Below are 27,096 nucleotides of genomic sequence, written 5' to 3'. Positions count from 1 at the left end.
GTTCCTATCTATTGATATACTTACAAGTGAAACTGAGCAGGACCATGGCCTCCACCTGTCTTTTGTCTGTAGAAAACTTTAGCCAAAGAAAAAGTTTAATCGGAGAAGTGAGAAAATGCAGAAAGAAAGGAAAGCATTCAAACAGGACAAAATAATAACAGTTTAGTCATTAAGCAAAGTCAAGGACCTTTAGCTCCTCCTCAAGGGCTATAGATAATATTCAGAGTCATATCCTTTGAGCTGTTATGTAGATACTGAAACCCCTACCAGGTGGAAGAAGTTAACTACATCATGACCAGACTGCAGCCATGACACAAGCTGCCACAATTCTGAGAACTGGCCTCAAAGAAATGTTAACAAACTGACCCTGGAACTGAAGACTAACTACTTAAAACAGTCAAGATGACGCTGATCATGACCAATTTCAAGATGGCCGTCGGAGCTAACTGTGCTGTTTCTGCACATAGCTCCCTCCCTCCACCTATAAAAGCTCTTGCCCGCTGGTTGTCACGGGGCAGTCAGCCTTTGGATACAAGTCCACCTTCTCCCCCAGTTACCAGCCTCTGGAATAAAGCAAACTTTCCTTTCCACCAATCTTGCCTCTTGAGGATTAGCCTTCAAATGGCGAGCAGCTAGACCCCACTTTGAGTAACACAAGGAGATTCTAAAGAGTTCCAAACTGTCATCAGGTAACCCATATGTCCAGCCAGCCTTCTGGATTCTCCAGTAAGCTTCATGTATGCCTTTCCTGTGTCCACATCCCCTCTTTGTCACACCTGGGACCTTCCAGCAGGGCCACCCCTCGCTGCCACCTGGTGCTTATCAGGGTCTTTACTGCCTGTGCTCACTCGAGCCCCTGCCCCCAGACCCACTTCCTCTAAAACTCCCAGATCTCAAGCTTCTCGGGAAGTTAACAAGTCCTTTCTGCTTATGGGAGCCGGGCTCTCTGTCCTACCTGCTGTGGTCCCAAGGGCCAGGGTGAGAGACTCCTAAGTCCCTCCGTGCACAGCAGAAACCCCAGAATGAATCATAGTAATGACTTCATCAAGCTAAGCTCTGAGACTCAAAGAAACAGATGATAGAAATGAAGATTTAGCCTCTGCGTTACTGAGAACCATACATTGCTTTTGCATGAGGCAATAATTTAAGGCCATCTGTGAAGACAGCTCTACACTAACAAATCTCTCTCCTCATATCATGATGCAAATTTTGACCATTTAAAAAAGTAGAGCTGGAAACTTGAGGGACCACATGGGATCACATCTATTTCCACCTAACTTTGACATTTTCCTTTTCACAAAAATAAATAAATAAAATTTTAAAAAATGAACGTGTGATTTTGCTAAGTCTGCCTGTCAAATTTGCATTCTGAGTGCTTTCCATTGAGGAAGATATACCTTTAAATTCACACTATCATCTACCCTCATAATATCTACATAATCAAGATTGAGTTCTTCAGGTTTGTATATGGGAGGGAAATGAGTACACATTTGGTAATTTACATACAGTTGCCAAGAAAAGTTTCCCTCTTTACAGTTTCCTTCTATAAAATGTCAGTCTTTACCTACTGTGCCTTTACAAGAACTCTCTGTTTATCTATTTAAGAAATGCAAATAGTTGTAATTCAAGATGCCCAGAAGGAGGGATTTCCCTGGTGGCGCAGTGGTTAAGAATCCGCCTGCCAATGCAGCGGACACGGGTTCAATCTCTGGTCTGGGAAGATCCCACATGCCGCAGACCAGCTAAGCCTGTGAGCCACAACTACTGAGCCTGCACTCTAGAGCCTGCGAGCCACAATTACTGAGCCCACATGCCACAACTACTGAAGCCCATGTGCCTAGAGCACGTGCTCCACAACAAGAGATGCCACCGCAATGAGAAGCCCTCTCACCGCTATGAAGAGCAGGCCCTGCTCGCCGCAACTAGAGAAAGCCAGCGCACAGCAACGAAGACCCAATGCAGCCAAAAATAAATAAAATTAATTTTAAAATATATTTAAAAAAAAAAGATGCCCAGAAGGAAAGTGTGTAACAGTATGTCAATTTCAGCACGAAACAAGGATATTTTAAATTACCACGAAGGGGATCGGAATTAAGGGGAAGGGCCCCAGTCACATAGGGTTTCAGGGCTCATGCAAATATCTGACAAGGCTAGTCTGACGCATAGTCCCAGCACCACCGGGAAAGGAAGCGAGCTTCTGAACTCGCTTAGGACAAACAACCACCCTTGCTCACGTGCTGCAGACTGCAGGTTATTTAGCTCTAGCTTTTCTTTGTACAGAACGGAAAGAGGAAGCAAGTCTTTGTTGTTACTGCTTTATTTGGTTTGGGGCTTGGAAGAGACAGCATCAGAGCAGTGCTTCTGAAAGCACCACTGCCCATGGTGACAAGGACCGGAAGCCACCGCTGGCTGGAGCAGAATGACAAGCTGGAATGATGGCTGGAGTAGGGCTCCACTAACAATGGTAATAATAACCAATGTTTCAAACTGTTTCACCATTTGGAAGTCAAATTAGGTATCTGAGTATCAAGTGTCAGTGGTGCATAAAATTGGACATATGCAGGAGACAAAATCCATGTCTCAAAATTATGAACAGAAAGAGTCAAACATCTATCCCTTTTGATTGTACCCCTGTGACAGAAACCTGGGTGAAGTAAAACCTACATGAGAGGTGCCAAGCTCAAGTGCTAATGGGGCCATGCAGGTCTTACCAACGCAGAGCAAGGCCGTGCAGGACAGCAACCCAGGAGACAGTGACAACCTGCTGTCCTGCTGAAATTCACACTCCCTCTGACCCAAGCTTCTGATTTTTCTAGGAGCACCTGAAACCTGGATTTTTTAAGTTTATAAAATGCTTGTTGAATAAATACCTATTTTGGAAATGGAGATGTTTAAAATCCAGGATTAGATTGTGAAAGCTAGACATAAATAACTTTAAAAGACATTGATAATTTCTCAGTTTTTGGTGAAGGCTGAGACTCACTTCTGAAAAGTCGGCAATGTTCCATCTAATTTTTTAAGACTAAACTTTGAAACACACAGAACTTCTGAGGATGATTAAGGGGTGGACAAAGAAATGGTCCAGCTGACTTGCCAGAGACCTTTTATTCTGACAGTGAATTATTTCCTGGTTACACAGAACAGTTTGTTATGAAAGACTGTCCTCCCTGGAGATTGATGCCTATAAAAGATAAAGTAATGACATTGACTTTCCTGGTGATTTACGTGCTGTCTCATTAGCCATCCACTTCACAGATAAACACTCATGCTTAAAGGTTATCCAGACTTTCCCTCTAAGTTCAGAGAGCATGGCTTTTAAAGTTTTCCATCAAACAAGTTATCAAAGTTCTAAAACCCCCAAATCTTACATTAAAATTAGCTTGAAGAAACGTTTTCCTCTGCCCTAAAACCTGCATTAAAACCTTTCTGGAGGAAGGAAGGAAGAAACATTGAAAAATGAACAAGTAAACACAGATGTACCAATAAAAATGACTGCTAAACTTTGTGTTGAATTATTATAAAAATGTCTGTTTTATTGCTTTTTCTATCACTCAGTCTTGAAAGATTTTGTTTTCTAAACCACACCTCATCATGCAGAGTTAAGCCAAGCTATTTTTTCTTTAACATCTTTACTGGAGTATAATTGCTTTACAATGGTGTGTTAGTTTCTGCTTTACAGTAAAATGAATCAGCTATACATATACATATATCCCCCCATATCTCCTCCTTCTTGCATCTCCCTCCCACCCTCCCTAACCCACTCCTCTAGGTGGTCATAAAGCACTGAGCTGATCTCCCTGAGCTATGAGCCAAGCTATTTTTGAAAGGGCAGTTACTCTTCCCACTACCGGCTGTCCTGTTTTTCTTATGATTCCATTTATTGTTTTTTCAAAAGATCAGTTAAGTCCTTGACAATATCGTGAAATATGTTATTTTGTAAAAAGTCCTACACTTGATTCCTAAGTGCCTGAAGCTTCTAGACCTACCTAAAGTCATTATATGCAATATATTCCTGTTCTTTTTTTTTTTTTTTTTTTTGGTGGTATGTGGGCCTCTCACTGTTGTGGCTTCTCCCGTTGTGGAGCACAGGCTCTGGACGCACAGGCTCAGTGGCCGTGGCTCACGGGCCCAGCCGCTCTGCGGCATGTGGGATCTTCCCGGACTGGGGCACGAACCCGTGTCCCCTGCATCGGCAGGCGGACTCTCAACAACTGCGCCACCAGGGAAGCCCAATATATTCCTCTTCTTGTCAGAAACTTGAAAAGTGTTTATTATCTTTATTTATTATTTTGATATTCCCAAGTTTAGTTTTCCAACTCAGTGAAGGGAGCTTTGTTTGTTCAAAACTTCTGACAGGGTTTAATAATTCATGCACAGTTACAGGCAGTAACATAGACATTTATTCCTAGAGGAAGCATTCAATCAACATCTTGAAAGGATTAGAGAAGGAGCTCTAGAAACCCCAAATTTGTTGCTTGTGCAGTGAACCAGTTTGATGCTTGGACTCAGTCTGTCCACACAGAGTAGATACACAGCCCCTCTGCAGCCTCTCTCTTCACAAACTGAATGACAGTCATTTCAATTGAGCTCTGCTTGCTATGTGGTTAGGGTGTAATATTATCATTGTCTCTTAAAAATTTCAACGCTGCTTTTAAACATTGGTGAAATAAGTTGAATCGATGTATAACAGCAGAGTTCTTCAATGACAATATAAAGTTTTGTGCTGTTGATTTTGTGTCCCTTTCAGGAAAAATATTTTTCTGTAGTTATTAAAAAATCTCAAAAATTATTTTCTTAGATTTATATTTAGATCTACAAAGATAGTCCTCCAAAGAAGAGATACTTCCATTTTAACTTGAATCTAAAAGACTTTAAATTAAAAAAAAATTTTTTTAATTTATTTATTTTATTTTTGGCTGCGTTGGGTCTTCGTTGCTGAGTGCAGGCTTTACTCTAGTTGTAGCAAGCGGGGGCTACTCTTCGTTGTGGTGCGCAGGCTTCTCATTGCAGTGGCTTCTCTTGTTGCAGAGCACGGCTCTAGGTGGGTGGGCTTCAGTAGTTGTGGCATGTGGGCTTCAGCAGCTGTGGCTCATGGGCTCTAGAGCACAGGCTCAGTAGTTGTGGCACATGGGCTTAGTTGCTCCGCAGCATGTGGGATCTTCCCGGACCAGGGATTGAAACCATTTCCCCTGCGTTGGCAGGCGGATTCTTAACCACAGCGCTACCAGGGAAGTCCCTGAATCTAAAAGACTTTAAAATGATCACTCTTAAGGCTGCTATAGAATAGTGGTTTAAAAATATAGAGAAGTTATCCTTTTTTATCTTGAAGCCAGTAGCCTGCCATAAATCAGTGTATAAATTCCGATTTTCTGTATTTTCTTTAAGCCATAGAAACGTTAAGAAGATTAAATCAAGTTATTTGTTTCAAAACATTACCTATTAAGAATTGCAATTGTTGCTTGAAACGATTTAGTAATTCTAGTTCTTTCTGTTTTCCACTGATTTCTTCGTAGTCACATAAGCAGCAAAGATGCTCTGAACAAAATGTTCTAGTCAAAACAAGCTCCCAACATCAGGCAGATGAAAATTATTACTCCATCTCTTTTGCGGTAATTACCCAGTCTTAATGTTTTTAAGGATTAAATCCTGTATCTCTTTAAAGTCTAACAAAATATTAGTTTTATAAGAGACTTCTACTTAACTCTCAAGTGTTTGGACTAGTTCTTATCTTCAAAATCAAGCACTTATGTTTGAAAAGAAGCTGCTGTAGATTTAATCCACTTCATACACCCAAGATGAACCGTGAGGGTCGCAGTCATGTGAACTCTTCGTCCTCCATCCGAGGGACTCTTGAGAAATTACCTTCATGCTCAGGTGAGCTTTGAGTACACGACTGACAAAGAATCCTTATCATTTAAGAATCTCTGATATCTTCTCCTATGAACCACTGATAAAGCCTTGCATGCTTATAGAAACATTATCTCATAACTTTACCTAAGACTTAATTCAACTTGAATAATGTACTTCTTTGTAAAAAAATTAAAAGTTAGTAATCTAAGAAAGGTTGCCATATGCAAAAACAGCAACAACAGCTCATTTTCATTCAGTAAAAGAAGAACTGTTAAAAATTCCTTTTTATTAACTTCCTTTATTTCCAGTTACCTAGAAAAAATTGTATTCGGGAGGAGAGCACTGCTAAAACTAATTTTTGTGGTTCACGTGAGAAGTTCATTAACAGGGAATTTCATGAAGTATTTGATTAATTCACGTTTTTAAATGCAACTCTCATTATTTAAGAATGAAATTCTGGGTGAAGTATTTGTGTGTGTGTGTGTGTGTTTGATTTTTAAATTATTATCTATTAAATTATATATCTGTGCTGTTTGTTTAGCCATGTCTGTTATTGATTTCAAATTGGGTTTTTTTGTTCAGCTTTTTTTTTTCATTTAACCCATTTCTTTTCCCCACGTGCTAAGTTTTATTGCTGCTGCTATTATTTTGTGATTATGTCAGCCACCCCTGTGGAAAGACACTCTAAATTTTACCCAAATAGCATTAATCATAAGGATGGTGGTAATTTTTAAACGGAAAAGCTTAAAAGAGCTCAGAACTTCTGAGCTTCAGAGTAAAAAACAAAACTAGACAACAAAACCCTGTAAAAGTCCAGAATGAGAATCATATAACCAAAGAAATTACCTATTTTTTCTGGAACCATGTTGGTTTTTATCACACATGTCACTAAGATATCATAAAGCAAGGTAATCACAGCTAGGAATTCCAGGAGTCCATCTTGAAATGTTGTGTAATTCTGAATATATTATATAATTCCAAAACAAATCTTTAATGTTGACTATACTCTGAGTTTGAGTAGAGCTACCCAGTGGTTCCAATTGTTAACACCAGTTCTGAGAAGGCTTCCTGGAAGAATTCGTAGTATTCACCTTCTCACAGATCTTTAACACTATACACACCTATTGGTCCGTGCAGAGGACATTGAAAGCTGATGGTTCAGGGAACTTGGGGCAAGATCAGGATGAGGCATCTGCACGAAAATGGATGGATGAAGGCATTTTACTCTGAATCAGTTTTTAAACACATCCAAAGGGTGAATATTATTCTAACACACACTATGGTAAGAACATATAATCAGAGCATTGTCCAAATTTCCAGACACATTTAGTATCACTTCTGGGGCTTTATTAGATGTTGTGAGAAGTACTGAATGAAACATGGCCCCTTATCTTCCATAGTCTAGTTAATTACACAGATAGGAAAATAAGTATTTTAAAAAGAATAGATGTTACAGTAGAGGTTCCTGTGAAGGTTGAGAGGGGCACCAAAGGAAGCAGGAGTGTTGGGATAAGACCTGAGCTGGTCCAGAAGCCTAGTCGGTGTCGGGAGTGATAAAACTAGAGGGAGAAACTCCAGGTAAAGTCTTCACAGACGCATGGGAGTTCGGAAGAATGTGGTGTATCTTGGAGTGCAGAACAATTTCTGGGAGCATCTGTATTTGCTGAAGCTTCGTTTTAAGCATGTGGAGGTGGAGTGGGAATAGGACTGAAGAGAAGACAGAGTGGATATGGGTGACAAGGGAAAGGGCTGGATTGGAGCCCAGGGAGTTGAGACCGAGTCAGTATGTAACAGGGTCATGGAGAAGCCAGGGCAGCTGCACAGAAAGTCACGCAAATATATCTGCACTTCAGAGAGATAATCAGTAGTCCTATAGAGTATGGATTGGAGTGAGAAAAAAAGGCAGGAAAACAAAAAGATATTTAGTGCTGAAAGGTAGGTTGTAGCAGGGGATACATGGTAGTGGATGAGGTAAGATTATGTGTGTGTGTGAAGCTTGCAAACATTTTATCAGGTGGAGGGAGCTTGAGAGGTGACTGGAGGCTGCAGAGAGATGGTCTGTGAAGAGAGAAGACAAGAGAGGGAACGAGCTGGTACGAGAGAGGTAGGGCTTGCATGTCAGGCAGAAAACAGAAGAATCAACGTCATCAACTTGTAACATTGGTGTCGTCTCATTACAGATCCAGTGAATTTATCCAGGAAAACAAGAAAACCCTTCATCAACAACTTCTTCCATGAAATAATTTAAAACAAACAAGATTTGCAAAATTTTGAGACAAGAACAAGAAGGTACCAGGACTTAGAGAGCTTACTGTCCGACACAGGAATCAGATATAATAACAAATAACAGATTGTGATGAGTATCCAAGCAATAGAAATACATAAAATATGAGTCAACACGGACATAATCCTAACAAATGCGTATTTCTGTTCTCTGTTGTCCTGGGCCCCTATTCTTTATTAGTTTTTCTACTTTTTCTTAATTATTTCTGTTCTGTTGTATTCACTTCTTTTTATATTGGAGGTTAATAATTGTAGGACATGCACAGAATATTTTTTTAACAGGAACACCTGTAAAGTTTTATAAGGATGGCTCCTTTCACCAAACAGAATGAGCCTCAAGTTATCTGATAAATACTAATGTTTGTCTGGCACAACTACTGAATCTGTTCAGATGATCCATGTCCTTTACACATTTTAGTTTTAAGCAAAAATGTTTTCATGTTGACATAAATACCGCTACTCTGATTGTAAATGTAAGCTATTAATACTCTTCTCCTAAAATGTATTTTTAATCATGATTCCTACCTGATGATGAAGGTAGTAAATTATAAACAGTAGCTTAGTCTAGTAATATTACTTTTTTACGGATAAAATGTGTTGGAGAGTATAATCTCAATATAATTTTTAACCCACTATGTTAATAGGCATAAAGTGAAAAAAATGAGATAATTTCACTAATATAGTTAGGAACATAAATCTGGAGCATCTTGTCTTCTGACCTACAACCTTAATTCATTAATTAAATCACCTAGTTGACATGCATATATAAAGTGCCTACTGTGTGTCATGCATTCTACTAGGTGCTGAAGATAAAAAATTAATTAACTTCAGTCCTGCCCCACCAGGAGCTCACAATCTGTACAGGAAGAAAAACAACAGTTAATATCATACATCTTAAAGGGACACCCAGTCATTAATTGAACACACACTTGTTAAGCACTTACTATGTGGTAAGTCTCACACGACACTGCACTGTGGTTGCATGTGCAGGCAGAGCCTGGCCCTCAGGGCTCAGAGCTCCGTCGGCAGCGATACTCTCACACCAACAAGTGCTTAAGGAGAACGGAATGGACAAACATCGACGTTTCAGGTGCGGAACTGCTCACAGAGCTGGAGACTCCCGTGCTTCCTGAGGTTTCTGTGAAAGCAGGATGCCAGTACAGGGCAGCCCATTCACAGGCAGCCACCCACATAACATATGGCTGCTTCTAAATGAGCCACCTGTACTCTCCAAGGGACACCAGGTGACCACAAACAACATGTCACACTCAAAGGTGGACACTTCTTTCAGTTTTACTGACAAAAACAGATAGACATGCATACAGACATCCATTTACATAAAGGGACACCCTGAAGTACAATGGAATGAGTTCGGCCAACTGTACGTCACATTTAATTACAAAGAATGTAATTCAATTATTGTCGGAACATATTGCAAGACAGAGTGGTAGTTTTTCATTTTTCTTTTTTGCAGCAGAATTTAAAAAGTAACTTCTCTTTAAAGGTCTGTGTTCTGTGTTTTTGTCCAGGGATAATATGTCTAAAAAATAAAACTCAACATGTTTTTATTCTAAACTTTGAAAATCACAAATTGCTTAAAGTACCTTAACTATTTTAAGCATTTGATTAACTATTGTTGATTCTTTAAATTTTAGTTTATAGTCCTGAAGGATCTTCAGGGCCAAATGCAAAGTTGAGAAGAACTGAAATCCTTTACAATATATAATTATATAATTTGATGTAACCTGATAGCAAAACAGGGTAGAAATTAAAACCAGATTGAAGATAGGTTTTGATAGCTTATGAAATTAAATATCAATATAAGTAGAGCCAATAACTAGAACAAGGTGGGAAATGAGAAACTTCTACGTTTATCTATCATAAATACCATATTTGAAATATATTGTAATATATTTGCATATTTTTAACAAGAAGACACTTTCAATGATGATTTTTTAAAAGAAACTTGAGCATTCCTGTCAAATTGATTTATATTATTATTTTACCCATAGAAAAACTTTCCGATTTTTTTCCATATCGCTTAAGAAAAACTAAATCCATTAAATGAAACAATGGGAAAATTGGAGGAGGACAATTAGGAACACATCAATAAGTTATTTTTAAAACAGTCGTTTACTAGTAGTATAACATATAATTTTAATGTCCAGTGTCTCAAACTCTATGATGTCTATGTTTGCATTTATTTGTTTTTATATGGCAATATCCAGATCGACATCATACTTTTTTTTACTTTAATAGAGAAATACAAGCTGATGCTCATTTACTATTTTCGCCCGTGGATCTCAGCGTCTACTATTTGCTTAGGAACCAAATGAACGGACTGGGCCCTGACTTCAGATGTGTGTCTCCATGAAGATGGACATGAACCTGAAGGGGAGGGAAGCAGCACGTACAAAACACCTGCTCTGCACCACTCAGTATGTCAGGGACTTTCATCTACGCTCTCTCTCTTAATCCTGGAAATAATCTTAGAAAATCACAAGATCCTAAGCAAGACAGACTGGAGAGTTTGTCACAACCGAAATAAATGGTGGCAGCACAGAGAAAGTCAAGCACACACGTCAAGCAGTTGAATAAGCACAGAATCAAGATGACGATTCCCGCTACAGAGGGTGTTCCCTCTGCAGCTTTTGAAGCGGTCCCTCCCTCTCCCGCTACTCGGTCTCCGTTCCAGGAGGAACTCCCCCCAGCACCGGATGTGCCCACCCCGGGGTCCTCCAGCCATTCTCACTGAGACAGGAATGGGGGAACTAAGACACATCCTGACAAACTATAGAAGACGAGGTACCTAGTCTCTTCTCATCCGCTAAGGAAGGGTCACTTGATTTAGCCGAAAAAGGAATGAAAATCATTTTGAAAAGTCCCATGGGGGGCTTCATGATTCTTCACTCATAAAATAACTGTTACATTTTATTTTCCACAGAAAATTTTCCACATTGGATCAAGAAACATGTCAATTTTACCCACACCAAATGAACCTCACGCTAATCCCCAAGAGATTATACTGGAGGCAACATCTGACAAGAGTCCTGATTCCCCAAGGACTGTTCTTTCCTCTCTTTAGTTTGTGTTTCTACTCATGGCACAAAAAAAAAGTCTGGGAGGAAGGCAAAGTCACCCCTACTGGCTGATGTCTAAAGACCCCAAGGGGAAGAAGGTGAGTGAGTGATGAATGAAAGGGTCCCCACTGGTGAGAAGCTGAGAACATCATAATCAGATGGCCAGGGGCCCGGGACGTGAGGACCAGTTGGAGAGGATGGAGGATCAGGGGAAATACTTGCAAAATGCCGTCCTAGACTCAGTCCATCCTCGGATTCACGTCCCTTAGCCTGTCCTTTTCAGTTTCCAAGTGCTCACTATACAGAGTGACGCTTCTTTCTTTCTGCCCCCATATTGTGGAGATTTTTATAAGAAAAAGTAAAAGATTTATGAAAACACTTTGAGCCCTTCATAAGTACACTCTATAAATATAAAGGATTACCAATAGTACTTAGATTTATTGCTGCTGTTATTACTCACACGTTGTTACTTTTATTATTCTACAACAAATGCAATGTAATTGTCAAACCACATGCTAGAATGTTCCACCTCAAACAACGTGGTGAGGGCGTCAATTCCTAATACGTGACAGCCACAACAAGACAACTGCTGGCCCATCACAGCAGAAGGAGGTAAGAATGCTGTTCCTCGTTTTCTACAGCTCATTCTTTCAAGGACTGTCTGTGTGCGTGACTGCCGTCCATCAGCCTAACTGTGACTTGTCATTGCCAGCCCGTGTGCTCACCCAGCTCTCTCCTGGGACACTAGTAACACGAGCTACCTAACTTAGCTCTGGGGCAGCCCCGAGCCCAGCTGAGACAGAACGGGCTCCTTGGGACTTCGCCACAGGGGCTGTGAAGCTTCACCTGCACTAAGCATCACAGAGAGTTCAGGAGCAAAGCCCAGATGCATAAGAAAGCCAAGTGTGCAGCCAGATGATTCTGTGAGCCCACAAAGCCCATGGATGCACTGCTTCCCAATCGGCATCACTTTCTTACCTCCTCACTCTTCTCAAAGATGCTCACACTCCCCACTCCTGGAGATAATCTCTGACTCCATCTTTCCACTGCTCCCAAACCACTCACCCATGTCTTGCAAAAAACCTCCCTCCTGACCCTCACCTGCTGGTGCCCATCTTCCTCACCTCCTGCTGAGGGTCTGCCTGGCCTTCTAAGAGACTTCCTGGCGGGATAGCCTACAAGACCCAGGAAATACCCATCAATACCCATCTTGTCACACCCATGACAAGATCGTTCTTGTCATGTCCTGTCACCCACCACTGCCTCAGCATGCAGGCTGACTGCCCAACTGTGCCCAAGTACTGCTCATCCTCCAAACCATGCTCATCCTCGAGGGTCAAGTTCAGAGCATTCCTGCTGGGGCTTCTAGCTATTCCTCCTGAGTTCTCTTCTTCCTCCCTGGATTTGCTGTGAATCCTACCACTAAACTTCTGGTCTTCGATGTTTTCTTGTGCATATAGTTTATTTTTCCATCTAAAACCTCACCTCCTTGAAGACAGGGATAGAATAGTGAATTCTGTTTACTGTATCACCTAAGTAAGCACACAAGTTAAAATAGAAACAGTGAATATATTTATTTACTATGATCCATTGATGCTTATTTTAATTCTAATTTGTTAGTAAGTGCCTTTGATTCAAATAAACCATTAGGCTTCCAATGATTTCCAAGTGTTATGAAAATACAAAATTCACTGCTTGTCCACATATAAAAAAATAGGTGAACTGGCTTTCAAAATCATGAATATAAATGCATGCCTTTCGAATTTTAATACTTTTCTGATTTTTACAAAATTTGGGAGGATTTAAAAATAGCTTTCAATAAAAAATATGCAGTTAGGAAAATTTCAGAATGCATTCAGCATTACTGAACAAACTTAGAATGGAGGGTAGACAGACACATTTCTCCATAAACGTTTTTTCCAAAGAGGGAATCCCATCAGTTCTCATTATACATCATTACCCTCTCTTAGGAAATGCTAGAATTTCCAGCTAAGTCCCGAACTGTTTTTATTACCGATCGCAACAGCACTGAAACCTCCCTCATCTGTTCAAACTCAACCCTCAGAGCCATCCTCATGCCTTTCTTCATCTCATTTACAATCCACTTCATCACTGAGTCCTGGAAACTGAGGGTTTTAAAAAACATCTGTCATTTATATTTTTACCTTTACCACCTTGTTCTTACAGTCATTACATCAGAATTAGATCACACAATGTCCAATAAGTAAATTCTAACTTCACTTGCATCTACAATCAGTGCTATATATTGTAGCAAGATTAAAACCCTAACACCAAATATCAAGTGATGTCAAAGTGCCATTATCCATAAATAAAGTCTGCCTCTCTCCTACTATGAAATCCCCCCTTCCCCATTACCCCGGCTCATTAAACAATAGCCACCGGGTCCAGGAATGTTGGCGTGGCTCTCTGGTCCTCTTACACTTCATGCCAGAGCCCTCAGTTACCCAATTGTTAAGGGCATTAAAGGGTAAACGTTCTTAAAATAATCACAAGAAAACTTTCACACCACTTCCAACAGTTAAAATATCCTTTGGTGATTTTTTTCATAGAATTTCAGAACTGAGTGTCCAAAAACAACTACTTATTTACAAAAGACAAATATGGTCTGTGGTATGACAAATCCAACAGCTGGCTGGTGACAGAGTCGGGACTCGTGCTCCTGGTCTCCAGAGACTCAGGAAAGTGTATGTTTCACCTCACATCTCACTATCAGGTTAAAATACTTGACAGTGCATGCACATTCCTGGAGTTTGTTACTGAATGGTGTTAAGTGTACCACTCTCAAGTCTTCGCAAATGTGAAGATGAATGTTCCAGATGCCTTTTTCATATCCCCCAGGCTAACTGCCTAGTGTTGGAATTTGACAGACATAATTATTTCATAACAGTATTTTCTGGAATGTTTACTTAGTAAAAAAAAAAAACAAAATAACCTCTCATTTGATGATGCTGTGGAAATCTGAATAGCATTCAAATGTCCTTATGTCAAAATTCATGAAGTTGAGAAAACAATAATTTTGAATCTGAATAGATTTCATGCGTCTTTTCCTTTTAAAGAGTCATTAAGGATGCTATAATGCATGCAAGAAAAATCAAAATCAGACATAAAGTGACCCATGATCCATTACCCAGCACTTCCCTTCTGACAAGACATTGAAGTCTCTCTGAGATTCCTATCTTCCCATGAATGACTCTTTGCAAAAACAATGTATCTATGACTTTGACTAATACAATAATTATTGCTTTTTACTTCCCCTAAAGAAGAAGGGAAAAAATTCTGTCATCACTCTTCCCATAAAATGTTAAGATTTTATAGTATTTGGTGATATCATCTGTCAGCCTTCATCTTATTTCACACTCAAGTCATATGCTTTTAGTTTAATCCCTGTAATTAAATCATTTATGTCACTCTTCTCTGAGTCCTTTTGTCTTTCTCAAAGAATTGGTGACCAACAATATATTTAACTCTGAAAGAGGAAAATAGATAGCAGTGTGTATCAACTGTTAAATTGTCACAAAATATAAAGAATTATGAATTACAAAATTTAAAAAAAAGCCCACAAAACTAAACTTCATAGAAAATGAGGAAAAGCTATGTAGAAGCGGTTCCTAGACCCACTGGCATGCAGGGGCTTTCACAGGGCTCGGAGGACCATGACGTGGGTCACTAGGGTGACCTGTGATACCAATTAGGCAACTCTCACATTGACACAGAAGCAAAGCATCTCATGGTTTCACTGGAATTTTTTAAAAACACTGTAAACACTTATATTTTAGTCTTTGTGATGTTATACATGCTAAGAAGGGAGCAAGATGATAAAACACCCAGTTAGAAGGCAAGCAACCCAGCCTGTATGCCCATCTCTACCTCGAATTTGCTTTTGACACCGAGTAAGTCGATTAAGCATCACCTGTGTCACTTTCCTTTGTTAAAATATTCATAATAATATTTTGCCTTTTCCTCCCTGTGAAAAATGGATGCAGATTCATGTCCTGTGTTTACGGCAGCCTCCCCATGGGGTAGCCACAGGTAGGAGGGGTTTCAGTCTCCAGGTAAAGCAATGACTCAACCCTAAGCCTCACTTCTTAAAAATGCTATCAAGTTTGGCCTCAAGTATTTTCTTAATGATGTTTTACAAGGATTAAACATTTATTTGGATGTTTATCTAAAAATGTATCCATAAAAATAAAACTTTCTAAGGCAAACCATGAATTGTATGCTTGGACTGGGAACTGGGAACTGGTTTTTTATTCGCCATTCCCTGAGATGCTTTCCTCTTTCTAAAATGTCCACCTTGTTTTACAGTAAACACAGAGTTCTTTGTAGGGACTAACAGACTGCCTCTCTCTCTATTGGACTGCCTTTTCCACTGTGATATTTCCACTGAAAGCCATTCTATTTTGAAAAGTGTATTATATACAACATGATTCTATAAGCTTTCTTTTCTTGTAAAAGCAGAGTAAAAATGCGATTTTCAGAATTCTTACAAGAAGGTGTAAGCTTATAAAAAAATGTATGGAGATGGCTTGATATTTTGATAGGGGAGCTTTCCAATAATGCAATCACATAAGCATATGGTCATATGCCAGTCACATAACTGAATTTAAACTGTTTTCTCTCTTTATTATACCATCCTTTTCATAGCACAATAAATTCTGAGTATACAGTTTAATTTTCACTTAATATATACACCTTTTAAAAATATCAGTTTGGGGCTTCCCTAGTGGCGCAGTGGTTGAGAGTCCACCTGCCGATGCAGGGGACACAGGTTCGTGCCCCGGTCCGGGAGGATCCCACATGCGGCGGAGCGGCTGGGCCCGTGAGCCATGGCCGCTGAGCCTGAGCATCCAGAGCCTGTGCTCCGCAACGGGAGAGGCCACAACAGGGAGAGGCCCACGTACCGCAAAAAAAAAAAAAAAAAAAATTAAAAATTATCCTTTTTTTTCTTCACAGGTGACAGTTGCTATGTAGTACTTGATTCATGGGAGAAGTGTTCCGGTGATAACCCCCAAACTAAAATAAATCTAACCTAGGTATAATAAAGTTAAAGTACACAACTCATTTTTTTCTGGGAATAGACTTATTCACAAAATAACTGCCTATTATTTTATAACGCTTTTATAAAATTACCTACTAGTTAACTGTGGAAAAACAAATAATACTAATCACATTTTCCCAGCAGTTTTATCTGCTGAATTTAAGAACAATTTCTTGCTCCATAAACCTTTATTTACAAATTACACATTTATACTCTAGTATCACACAAGCAGACACCAGAGCAGCAAGATATATTTGCCACAATTTTCATCTTCATTGAAATGAAATAAAAATCTGTTGTGTGGACTCACGTGCAAGCCGGTTATTTTCTGGACCCTATTCCATACTTTCCCCTGATTTGTAGCACGACTTTAAATAAGTTTTAAAACTACTCATTGAACCAAACATTGTTTTGACATGACTTTCTAGAACATAAAGACTGAAAATGTGATAAATGCTATTCTTGGAATAACATGGTAGGTTTTATTAGATAAACATCAATGCTTGCACATATTACAACCACGACTTTCTGAGAAATTAGTGTATGTCTTTGCTATTTATAAACCTGGATTCAAGAACCTGCTTTTATAACTGCCACCTAGCTTGTACAGAATTTCCAAAATCTAGTTGTCAAAAAAAAGCAGTTATGAAATGAACACATCATTGTGCACTTAAACCTCCTTCATAGTCGGGGAGGAAAAGGTATCAGAAGAATCTCTATCAGAAATAGGCAGATCTCACCACACACACAAAAAAGTAATTATGTGAGGCGATGGTGGCATTAAATAAACCTTACGGTAATCATTTCACAATTTATACGTGTAGCAGATCATCACACTGTACACCTAAAACTTATTATGTGCCATTTATATTTCAGTAAAGCTGGGGGAGAAAACCCCAAAGAAATATGGCAACTCCTGATGTAACTGGGTGGTGATGGGCGGGAGGAGGGACACCCCCAAAATTACATCCACCCACTTAGGATGTCAACCAAGCCCGTAGATAACTAGCTCTTGTTATCAAGCCATGATTTCAAGGTCTTCCAATTTCAGCTTCTGACTTAACTCTATTCTTTACCGTCAGCAGCTCTGTTTCCCGTAATTGATGGCTCACCCTGCCCGTGTATACTTCATGCTTGCAATATTTGTGACTTGTTTTGAAGCACGAAGGTGACAGTGCTTAGTATTTCATTATTGGCCTTGAGGATATATTCATATCCAGAGTCGTTCACTCATTTATAATAGCGTGTTTAATGCTGGTGTCATTTTAATTCTATCAGCATGTTAATAAAATCGAGATGACAGCTGCATAACTGTGGCTCTGGGCACTTATTTCCGCTTCCCAGAATATGTTGTGGGTGGTTCCAAATCAGTCAGTGCCAAATCACCCACCTCCGCCCCTTATCAGCTAGAGAAAACAGTGTGAATGGGGGGCGGGGATCCCTGAAGCTGGAGATGAGGGGCCATCCTGGGAAACGGACACATTCTTTCCTCCCAGATTCCAGTTGTAGGGGACTTGGAGGTTTCTCTAGTCTAGGGTGCTTATCTTAGATAATTCAGGGTTGGGTGCAGGGTGGCCATTTCAAGACACTGAAGAATGGAAATTAACCAGCCATGAGAGATTTGGCTGTGGGGAGAGCGAGTCCTAATTTTCCTGCCCCCAAACAGAACACCATCGTCTGCAAATTATGCAGCCCAGGTGCTGGGCAGGTCTCTGGGCTCCAGGCTGTGTGCTTTGCTGTTCGCAGAGCTGCCTAGTGCAGCTGCGGAGGGCGTGCCCCGAGGCCCTGACTTTCCAGGATAAGCACTTCCCCTCCTTCGTAAACAATAATACGCACAAAGGGGCCTTATGGACCAGTGGTGGCTCTGTCCTTCAGGCCTGCATGCTCACCTCCAGCCTCTTAGTAGTTCTTTGAAACGTTCTTCCTCGTCTATCCCCTCAAGCTTCTTTTCCTTCAGCGTTTTAGAGATGTCCCTGACCGTGGGTTCCCCACTCTACAGTCTATATTATAAGAGTCTGAAACAGAAAAATGAGGCTTGCAACAGCCAGGGGGGTTAAGTCACCCCAGGAAAGCTAGCAGGCTGCCTCCTGAAGGATGACTTTGTAGGATCAGACACCTAGTTCTGTACCCAAAAGAGATTCATCTCATGGGGGACTCTAGTGACTTAAGCACAACGCCAGAATTCCAATTCCCTAATTGAAAACAATAAATGGATTCAGTCCATGTACTGGAATCCCTATGTCAACACAAATAAGTCACTCTCTTCCTACTGGCAGAGCCACACTGACACCCCAGTCACACTGAGAATATTGCCTGATAACTACAGAATCAGAGCAAGAGACTTTAGTTAAATAAAGCCAGTGGACCTGAAGGGAGGGCAGCCTAATTAGTCCACCTCCACCACAGCACAGGTTTCCCAGGGGGATAAGACTCCAGCATCTACTTGCTTAGTCTTCTGTGCCAAATACATCTTGAGGGGTTACCAAAGAACTTCCATTTTTAAGGTCCATCTATCTGTTCTTCTGTGACTACTGACTACCCCACACCACCCTCCCAAGGCATCCCTCCTTTTTCTTTTTGTTTTTAAAAGATATTTAGCATTTCAATCTGACCACTCCATTTATAAGTAAAAATAAGTCCATATTTCTGCTCTGTCCCATTATATGTGTTATTGTAAAAGTCAGCAAGTAGTTTTCTCCTTTACTCTCAGGTCACTCGTGGGTGGCAAGAGCACAGACAGAGCTGTTTGGGGCTGTTATCATCCTCTCCTTTCAATCTCACACTTGCATTAATTTCATTCCTCCAATGTTATTAATGGCTCTGCCTTAATGTTGACCAATACCCCTGATCAGCTTTCAGTGGCTTCCATAATCAGGTTCCCACAGCTCATTTGTCTTCCTTTTTCTCCTCATCATGCATCTTCCACTCTATTCAGACTTTCATATTCATTATCTCATGAGTTCCAAGATCATACTCTACTCTCCGCATGCATCTTTACTCAAATCTGCCTCCTTCCAGGCAAATCTAGGTCAACTCAATTATCATTTGTTAAGTGACTATGGAGGTCATACAAAAGTGAGCAAGTTAAGATTACTCCTCTTGAAAACCTCACCCTTCTGTTAGTAAAAACAAAGGATTAGAGACAAAATGCATGGGGTAGGGAGCATGGGAGAGGCAGGTGATTCTGCTCCAGAAATCTGGAGCAGAGCAGCCTTTATACAGAAACTGGCATTTAACTGCAATCTTAAGGGATGAGTCAAAGGCATCTAGCAGGAAGGAAAGAAAATTCTGGAGCCCTCTAGGGTGATTCCAGCTTTCAATGATCTCTCATTGCTCTGGAAAATTATATTTGCCATCATCACAAATAAATAAATACAATATGTGTCATATATATTTCTAACTCTTGGGGTACTAGGATCACATACTATCATCGAGGAGCTATAGTTTCTTTGGAGAAAAAGAGCAAACTCATATAAAACGAAATGTACTAGGGGTCAAATACAATACAGTAAGGGTCAGAATCAAAAGATTTTCATCTTTGCATCAACGTAGTGCATCAGGAGATGGATACATTACGGTCAAACATATCAGCTTGGGCCCTGAACTGATTTCTATGGCACCCCCTGCTGACCCATCCCATAGTTGAGAACATGAAGGTGCAGCCACATTTCCACGGACCAGTGTTTCACAAGTGCTGCACGTGACTCTCCTAAGTCATTTATCTGTGGACGGGAACCGTGGCTTTTGCCTTCTCTGTTTCAATATAGTGCTAAGCATTCAGTACACAAATAATACACGGTACAGTCATTGATCGAGCAGCACACAGACACACCGAGATGGCGCAGAGAAGGTGAATACAGTTCTTTTACGACACCCCCAAACAGCAAGAATTTTTGTTCAGGTGTGACTGGTGTTTTGCTTGCTCCTCTCTACTTAAATCAGTAAGAGTGACAACCAGAAAGTCCTGTGGGAAACTGTTTCTGAAGAGTGACTGTTCTGGGAGCATCCCTGTGGAACTCGAAAGGGGTCAGTATATTTTTTAAAGAATTCTGAATTCAACAGGGAATTTTTTTTTAAATTTCCAGAACTACTTTTCTGTAAAAATATTTGCTGAAATATTTAGAAGACATAGCAATCCACTGTCAATATGGTTTTCCTGATATTTGAGAGCTTTACAATCACTGGGATAACAAAGAAAAAGAAAAGACAGGCTTATGTTAAATAATGTGAAACTCTTATTGGCCTGAGACAGCTCTGCAGAATCTTAGTGCTCCATGGAATACAGCTTGAATAACAATGATCCAATCTAAGCTTTTAATATTATAGATCAGACATCTGTGCGAGGTACAGAGGGGAATAAAAAATGAACACCCATTGTCCCTGATCTAAAAGAGCTTATGGGTTATGCTTCCACTTGACATAATTGTAGGCTCAGAAGACTATCATCTGTTATGAAAATGGACAAATCTGTAGTAAAAAGCAGTGTTTTCCAATGGAGGTAAACTTTTCCAGTTGTATGTTGCTCTAACCTACTACTCAGAAATCAGCAGTTGTTTACTAATACATTTATTCCTACTTGTCCCAAAGATGCCTGGCTTTTCTTCCTTGCCAATGCCTTTATATATGTAAGTATTAGTCAATAAATATGGAACTCATCAAAGTGGGATCATCTAAAATATTTGAAAATAAGGTCATCAACAGTTCTGGCCCTTGTTTAGAAGACCTGGATTGGCTCCCAGCTATAACACCCCATAGGTAAAAGCCTCAGCAAACCACTTACAGATTTGGAGACTGAGTTTCTAACTTACAAAGAAGAGTAAAAGGAGCTATTTACCAAGACCCAGAATTGCCAAGATGGTAAAATTAGAAGGTATTGGGTAGTACGCTCTAAATATTAGAGGATATACAAAATGATTTGTACTCATTTGAAAAACTTCAAGATGTTTATTAAGCTATATATTTACTCTGTTGACTTTTTCTAATCCACTTGTGTATAGATTAATTACGGATTTGAAACATTTAAATATGAATGTTTCCTTCAGTAATGCAATTAACGAGCAAGAGGCAATTACAAAAGTCTTCTGAAAATAGTTGAAAGCGCCTTCAAATAGGCTTAAGCTTTAATAATTGGCTGAAAACATTTTACAGCCATTCATTATTTCCAAACCATCTTTTAGAGATGAAGATTTGATTCAGGTATTCAACCACATTGTGGGAGCGTGGGATTTCTTAAACTTAATTACCGAGTGTTTAAACATAAGAATTTAATGTGAAGTCAATAATATTTTGATTATAGCCATCAGCACCATCAGTGCTATATTACAAATATCTTTTTCCATCTGGCAGTGTGTTCCAGCTCCAGGACAATCCTGGAAACAAGACTTGCACCTGGGTAGCATCTGTGTTATTGTAGGTGGAGGAAACAGGAAAAACAGGCAGAAAAGATAGTTACTCCCATCAAATTGATTATACTAAGAGCTAAATAACTGGAAACCGTCACCAACATTTCTTTCTTCTTCTTTTAGAAAGTCTGTGCTGCTATGTTATAAAAATAAAATCCATATAATTGGAAAGTGCCCATAAACAGATCCACAGCTTCAAGGTTTCTCAAAGTTACTCAGAGAAATGCGAGGAGCAGTAAAGGTCCTCACAGTCTGGAGGGTGCCATGGAGAAACAGTGACAACCATCACATGCTGTCTAGTAGGGGCTTAGAATAGCGCATGGAAGCAACTCTTTTTTTAAAAAAAAAAAAATCTTTATTGGAGTATAATTGCTTTACAGTGTTGTGCTAGTTTCTGCTGTATAACAAAGTGAGTCAGCTCTATGTATACATATATCCCCATATCTCCTCCCTCTCGCGTCTCCCTCCCACCCTCCCTATCCCACCCCTCTAGGTGGTCACAAAGCACAGAGCTGATCTCCTTGTGCTATGTGGCTGCTTCCCACTAGCTATCTAGTTTACATTTGGTAGTATATATAAGTCCATGCCACTGTCTCACTTCATCCCAGCTTACCCTTCCCCCTGCCCGTGTCCTCTAGTCCATTCTCTGTGTCTGTGTCTTTATTCCTGTCCTGCCCCTAGGTTCATCAGAACCTTTTTGTTTTAAATTTTTTTAGATTCCATTTATATGTGTTAGCATACGGTATTTGTTTTTCTCTTTCTGACTTCACTCTGTATGACAGACTCTAGGTCCATCCACCTCACTACAAATAACTCAATTTTGTTTCTTTTTATGGCTGAGCAATATTCCATTGTATACATGTGGAAGCAACTCTTCTTGACGAGGGAAGGTGGGCATGATACACAAAGGAAGCTACAACCTCTAATTTCAATCCCATCACACATTTTTAGGGTATATGGACTTTCTTCACTGCCATTTGGAAAATAAAGGGGATGTAAGAATTCTGGAAACAGTCCTGTAACCCCCATCTCACTGATAAATAAATAAAGCGACTATAAATTCCAGCAGGCTTGAATTTGCACTGCCATGAGAGGAGAGGAATGAGTGCTCACAAATCAAGAATTACTCTCCTTGGAAATCGTCAGAGGGAAAACAGGACGCGGTAACTACGGCTGAAAAAGTCCTGCAGTGTAACGTAGAAGTCTAACATGATACCTTTCCTAGGAAGTAGCTGTGAGCTTAGCAACCTCCACACTTGGGCGGCCCTGAGGATAAGGTCGTGACGATGCACAGAGGAGAGAGGACAGCTCTCCACACTTGGGCGGCCCTGAGGATAAGGTCGTGACGATGCACAGAGGAGAGAGGACAGCTCTCGGGCCAAGGTTTTAGCTCTTTGCTTACAAGCCATTGGAAGAAGCACGATTTGTCAGATAGGCCAAAGCAACAATGGAGGGGGACCCAGGTGTGCATCACAGGAAACTCAGAAAGGCGCCTAGAGCTTTCACATTGTCTTCCTTCTCATGTGCCCATGTTCCTCTAAGGCTGTAAGACCAGTATAAAAACTGGGAGGCGTGTGTTGACACATCCGAGTAATAAATTAAAAATTGATGAGCATTTGATGGAAAACCCGCAGTAGAAGAAAAAGAGATCATGGCGGTTTACATTTTATCTGTAATCAAAGCAAACTGGTTTGACAAGAACTCTCTGAAACTTTTTTGAGCATGAAATTCTCTAAAGTAGAATTCTAGTAAACAAAAGTTGTAATTATAAATTTATTTGGTAATATAACTGCTAGTAATTTCTTTGCACATGATATAATTAGTATGCTTTCAATTCACAGAGTCTTTTAAATGGTTATATTCATGAAAGTGAAATGTGGGTTTTCTCATCCTGTCCATGGGACTATAATTCTATTTTTGTCAAAAGGATTATAATTCTTCAACTGTAATTTCACCTACCAAGGGGGATTTGAGGCAATTAATCCTCCTTTAAGGCACCTGGGTTAGCTTTATGTCTGGGATAGTTATTATATTTTTCAGGCCTTCATTTGTTTATCTGTCAAATAAAGGAATCAGTCTTGATAATCACTAATAGACTTTCATGCTCAAAAATCCGAAAATTTTAATTTCTTATGTCATGGTATTTGGTATCACAAAGATTTTTAATCATCGGGTTGGTGAAGGATTGGACTGTCTTGTATATTTTAAGCATTTTAGCTAATTTATTACTTAATTTTAATTAATAACCTATATCAAATAACTATATTTTTTACTTTATTTTTCTGGAAATAAAAATGTTGAAAATGACAGTTATCACACATCCAACTTCTCTTTGTGAAAGAACAATTCCTTCTCCTCCTTTGTTTTACGCTCCTCTGTCTTCTTCACATTCATCTTTTTTTTTAAAAAAGGCATTTTCCATATTGATTTATATTAATTATATTAATGGAGGGGGCACTAAGAACACAGCTTAAAACTGTGAGCTACAGACCGAATCCTGGTTCCACTGACTCAGACAGCTGGTATCCTGGACACACACTCCAATTACTTGTGTTTAGTTTTCTCAGGAGGAAATGAGTTGTGATAAGAAAGCACTTACAACATAGGGTATATATACACACACACCTATATGTGTGCATGTGTGTATCTATATGTATAAATTATTATATTTTACACACATGTAATCTATTTTACATAATGTACGGAATCTAATATGTGTATGTATAGATAGATATAATAGAAAAGTATTGATGTGTTGCAGGCATTCAAAGACTATTACTATTAATTATATCATTCATTTTAAATATTTCATATATTGTCTATGAATTTTTGTCAATGTGCATTAAATCACACAATAATTTTAACCCTAATATCTCTTTAAGTCAAGCATTTTTTTTTTTTGCGGTACGCGGGCCTCTCACTGTTGTGGTCTCTCCCGTTGCGGAGCACAGGCTCCAGACGCGCAGGCTCAGCGGCCATGGCTCACGGGCCCAGCCGCTCCGCGGCATGTGGGATCTTCCCGGAGCGGGGCATGAACCTACGTCCCCTGCATCGGCTGGTGGACTCTCAACCACTGCGCCACCACGGAAGCCCAACCCTAATATCTCTTAAATGTCATAATATTTTCTTTTCAGGTACAGTCATGTTATGAAAATACTAATACTTCTAAATAAACACGTTTCAAACTCTTACTTCTGATAATGTGTTTAAATTTACTGCCTGCTCAACAGTGTACAGAATTAAACAGCAATCCAAAACACAGGACGGGGGCCAGGAAAAAAAATCGATATTTAAAATGTATCATATCAGCAAAGTAACAGATGTATCCTGAGAAAATAAAAGTAAAGTGAAACGATTAAGTCGTATGGCACTTACTAGTATAGGTGAGCTGAAAACCCTGGTCAGTGTCAGACCCATTGGAGTTGAACTCCAGCCACAGGTGGTTGGAGGTGCTGTTCAGGATGAGCCCCGTCAGCTCATTTTTAGTGAAGGCCCCCAGCGGACGTGATGAACTATCTCTTCCATCGTAGACCTGAGGAGAATTCACAGCACGAATCCCCTTATCAATTAATTCTGTTTGTATGTTAGCAATTTTAACAAGAAATCCAAATTTTCAAAGATATGATTTTATACAGTAATTTAAAAAGTGACACAGTTTATAGAAAGCTGAGTGGATGGAAGACACTGGCAAACAACCTTTTTTCTTTAAGTTTTATCTTTACCGTTAACATTAAAGACAAAAGATTCCATTTGTGCCCAGATCATTTCATCTGCATCAAGCTGAACATTCTGTGTTTATTTAAAATGAAATCATCATGTATTTGCATTTCCAGGTTGCATGGTCCACCTTTGTAAGCCTGGCACTTACAAAGGGTGGAAGGATGTGCCATAGTTCAGTGTGAATGTCTCCTCCTCCATCCAAATGTGTTGTTATAAGTCGAGGTGCTGAAACCTTGTCACATTTTGTAGCCCCTGAGCCTGCAGTGACTTTAGTTTTGAATGTGTTGTAGGAAAGCAATCCTGTCATGTCCGATATCAGAGAGAGAGGTCATCTTGCTCTGAAGCATTTTGCGACTGACTCCATTTTTCCAGGTGGTTGTACAGCCTGGGTGGATACCCCGAACATTTGGAAGGCAAGTGGACCGGGCTTGGTTCTGAGCAGACATCACGGGTAAGGGACACGAAGTGATGACTTCCCAGGTGCACACTGGGAGTGCAGGGTTGCCAATCACATTCCCCCAGTGGAGACTGCGTCAGACAGTTTTAAGGCGTGGGCATTGGGGGGCGTCCCACAGTACACGTTCCTAATGCCAGAGCAAACAGCGTTCATGTTCTAGGAGAATTTAGTTTTGAGCCCCTCACACCCCCGCTAAGTGGTCAAGACTATAATGCTTCGTGGCAAAGGTTCATCCATTTGCCTCTTGAAACCATTGCAATGGTTCATGGCAAGGAACTGCTGGTATGGATAAGGGCTTTTTAGAAGAAAGAATGAAAATGTATCACATCACACTGGAGAACATCCAGTTCTTTTCGATAAAAGATATCTTATCTAAATAAAGCATATCAAAGCCCCTGGTAGCCTCCCCCATATCTGCCTATTTCTCTCACTTCTTTTCCTTCTCACACAGATTCTTACTTTTCTTCTCCTGCTCTTCTCTAATGCATATGTAAACCATGAATGCTGCTTGACAGACTTACAAATTCATACTCCTAAATGGAGAAAACACATTTAGAAGAATTAATTTTATGGATCATTATTTGATTTCATTTTAATTAAATATGCATATGCTCAAGTAGGAAAATCAAATACCCTATAACTTCTCATGCAAGCTAGCAACAAGCTAGTGTAGGAAAAATCATTGTTTGGCTTAACATAGATTCATTTGATAGCGAGGTTGCTGGCACCCAGATTATAAAGAGTTTTAAAATCCAGAGCATGCTGGCTCAAAAATAAAGTGTCCAGGCCTCTCCAGCAAGGTCTTACGTTACTCCACATGTCATGTAATTCTCTGTGATTCATAGAAATCCATGGAGATGAGGGAGCATTAAAGGAAATAAACACACACTTAGGCTCGGTCCTCAAAGCTCTGAAGCATTTTCCACTGTCACCTCCACTGGTCTTAGCTTGTCTAAGTGCTTCTCCAAGATTTAATAGCTTACATGGACAGCGTCTAGCTCCAGGATCCTCATAGCTAGACCACTAAAAATGAACCATTGCCACACTGAATTATTAAGCATCTCTGGAAGAGTAATTCTGTCTTATTTATCTGCATCACTAGCAGTTAGCACTGGGCTTGACAGCAGAAATCTCTGAACGGAAAAGTAACTGACTAGTGGGGATATTATGTTGTCAGCTCTCGCAAGGTGAAAATCTGGATTCATGCTTCTCATGTATCACAAATGACAACCCAGATAGTATTGG

At 39.9% G+C, this 27,096-nt stretch overlaps 1 protein-coding gene across 1 annotated transcript in view; it reads right to left on the bottom strand.

Annotated features, from left to right (window-relative positions):
* LOC149744423 (CUB and sushi domain-containing protein 1-like) overlaps window positions 1-25,701 on the bottom strand; it is a 40,964-nt gene extending 15,263 nt beyond the window's left edge. The window contains exons 1-4 of the mRNA XM_089903831.1: window positions 25,543-25,701; window positions 25,050-25,206; window positions 12,192-12,388; window positions 2,712-2,829 (exon numbers count right to left, since the gene is read on the bottom strand). Of these exons, the coding sequence (XP_089759957.1) occupies window positions 2,712-2,829; window positions 12,192-12,388; window positions 25,050-25,206; window positions 25,543-25,701 (631 nt within the window). The remainder of the gene's footprint in view (window positions 1-2,711; window positions 2,830-12,191; window positions 12,389-25,049; window positions 25,207-25,542) is intronic.
* Window positions 25,702-27,096: the final 1,395 nt, after the last annotated feature.

This window comes from Delphinapterus leucas, chromosome 21, assembly GCF_059928025.1.
Source record: "Delphinapterus leucas isolate spDelLeu-1000000601 "Yukka" chromosome 21, BTC_Dleu_Yukka2, whole genome shotgun sequence".
NCBI classification, from domain to species: Eukaryota; Metazoa; Chordata; class Mammalia; order Artiodactyla; family Monodontidae; genus Delphinapterus; species Delphinapterus leucas.
Note: the sequence above shows the minus strand (reverse complement) of the source record. Positions and strands in the feature narration are given on the sequence as shown.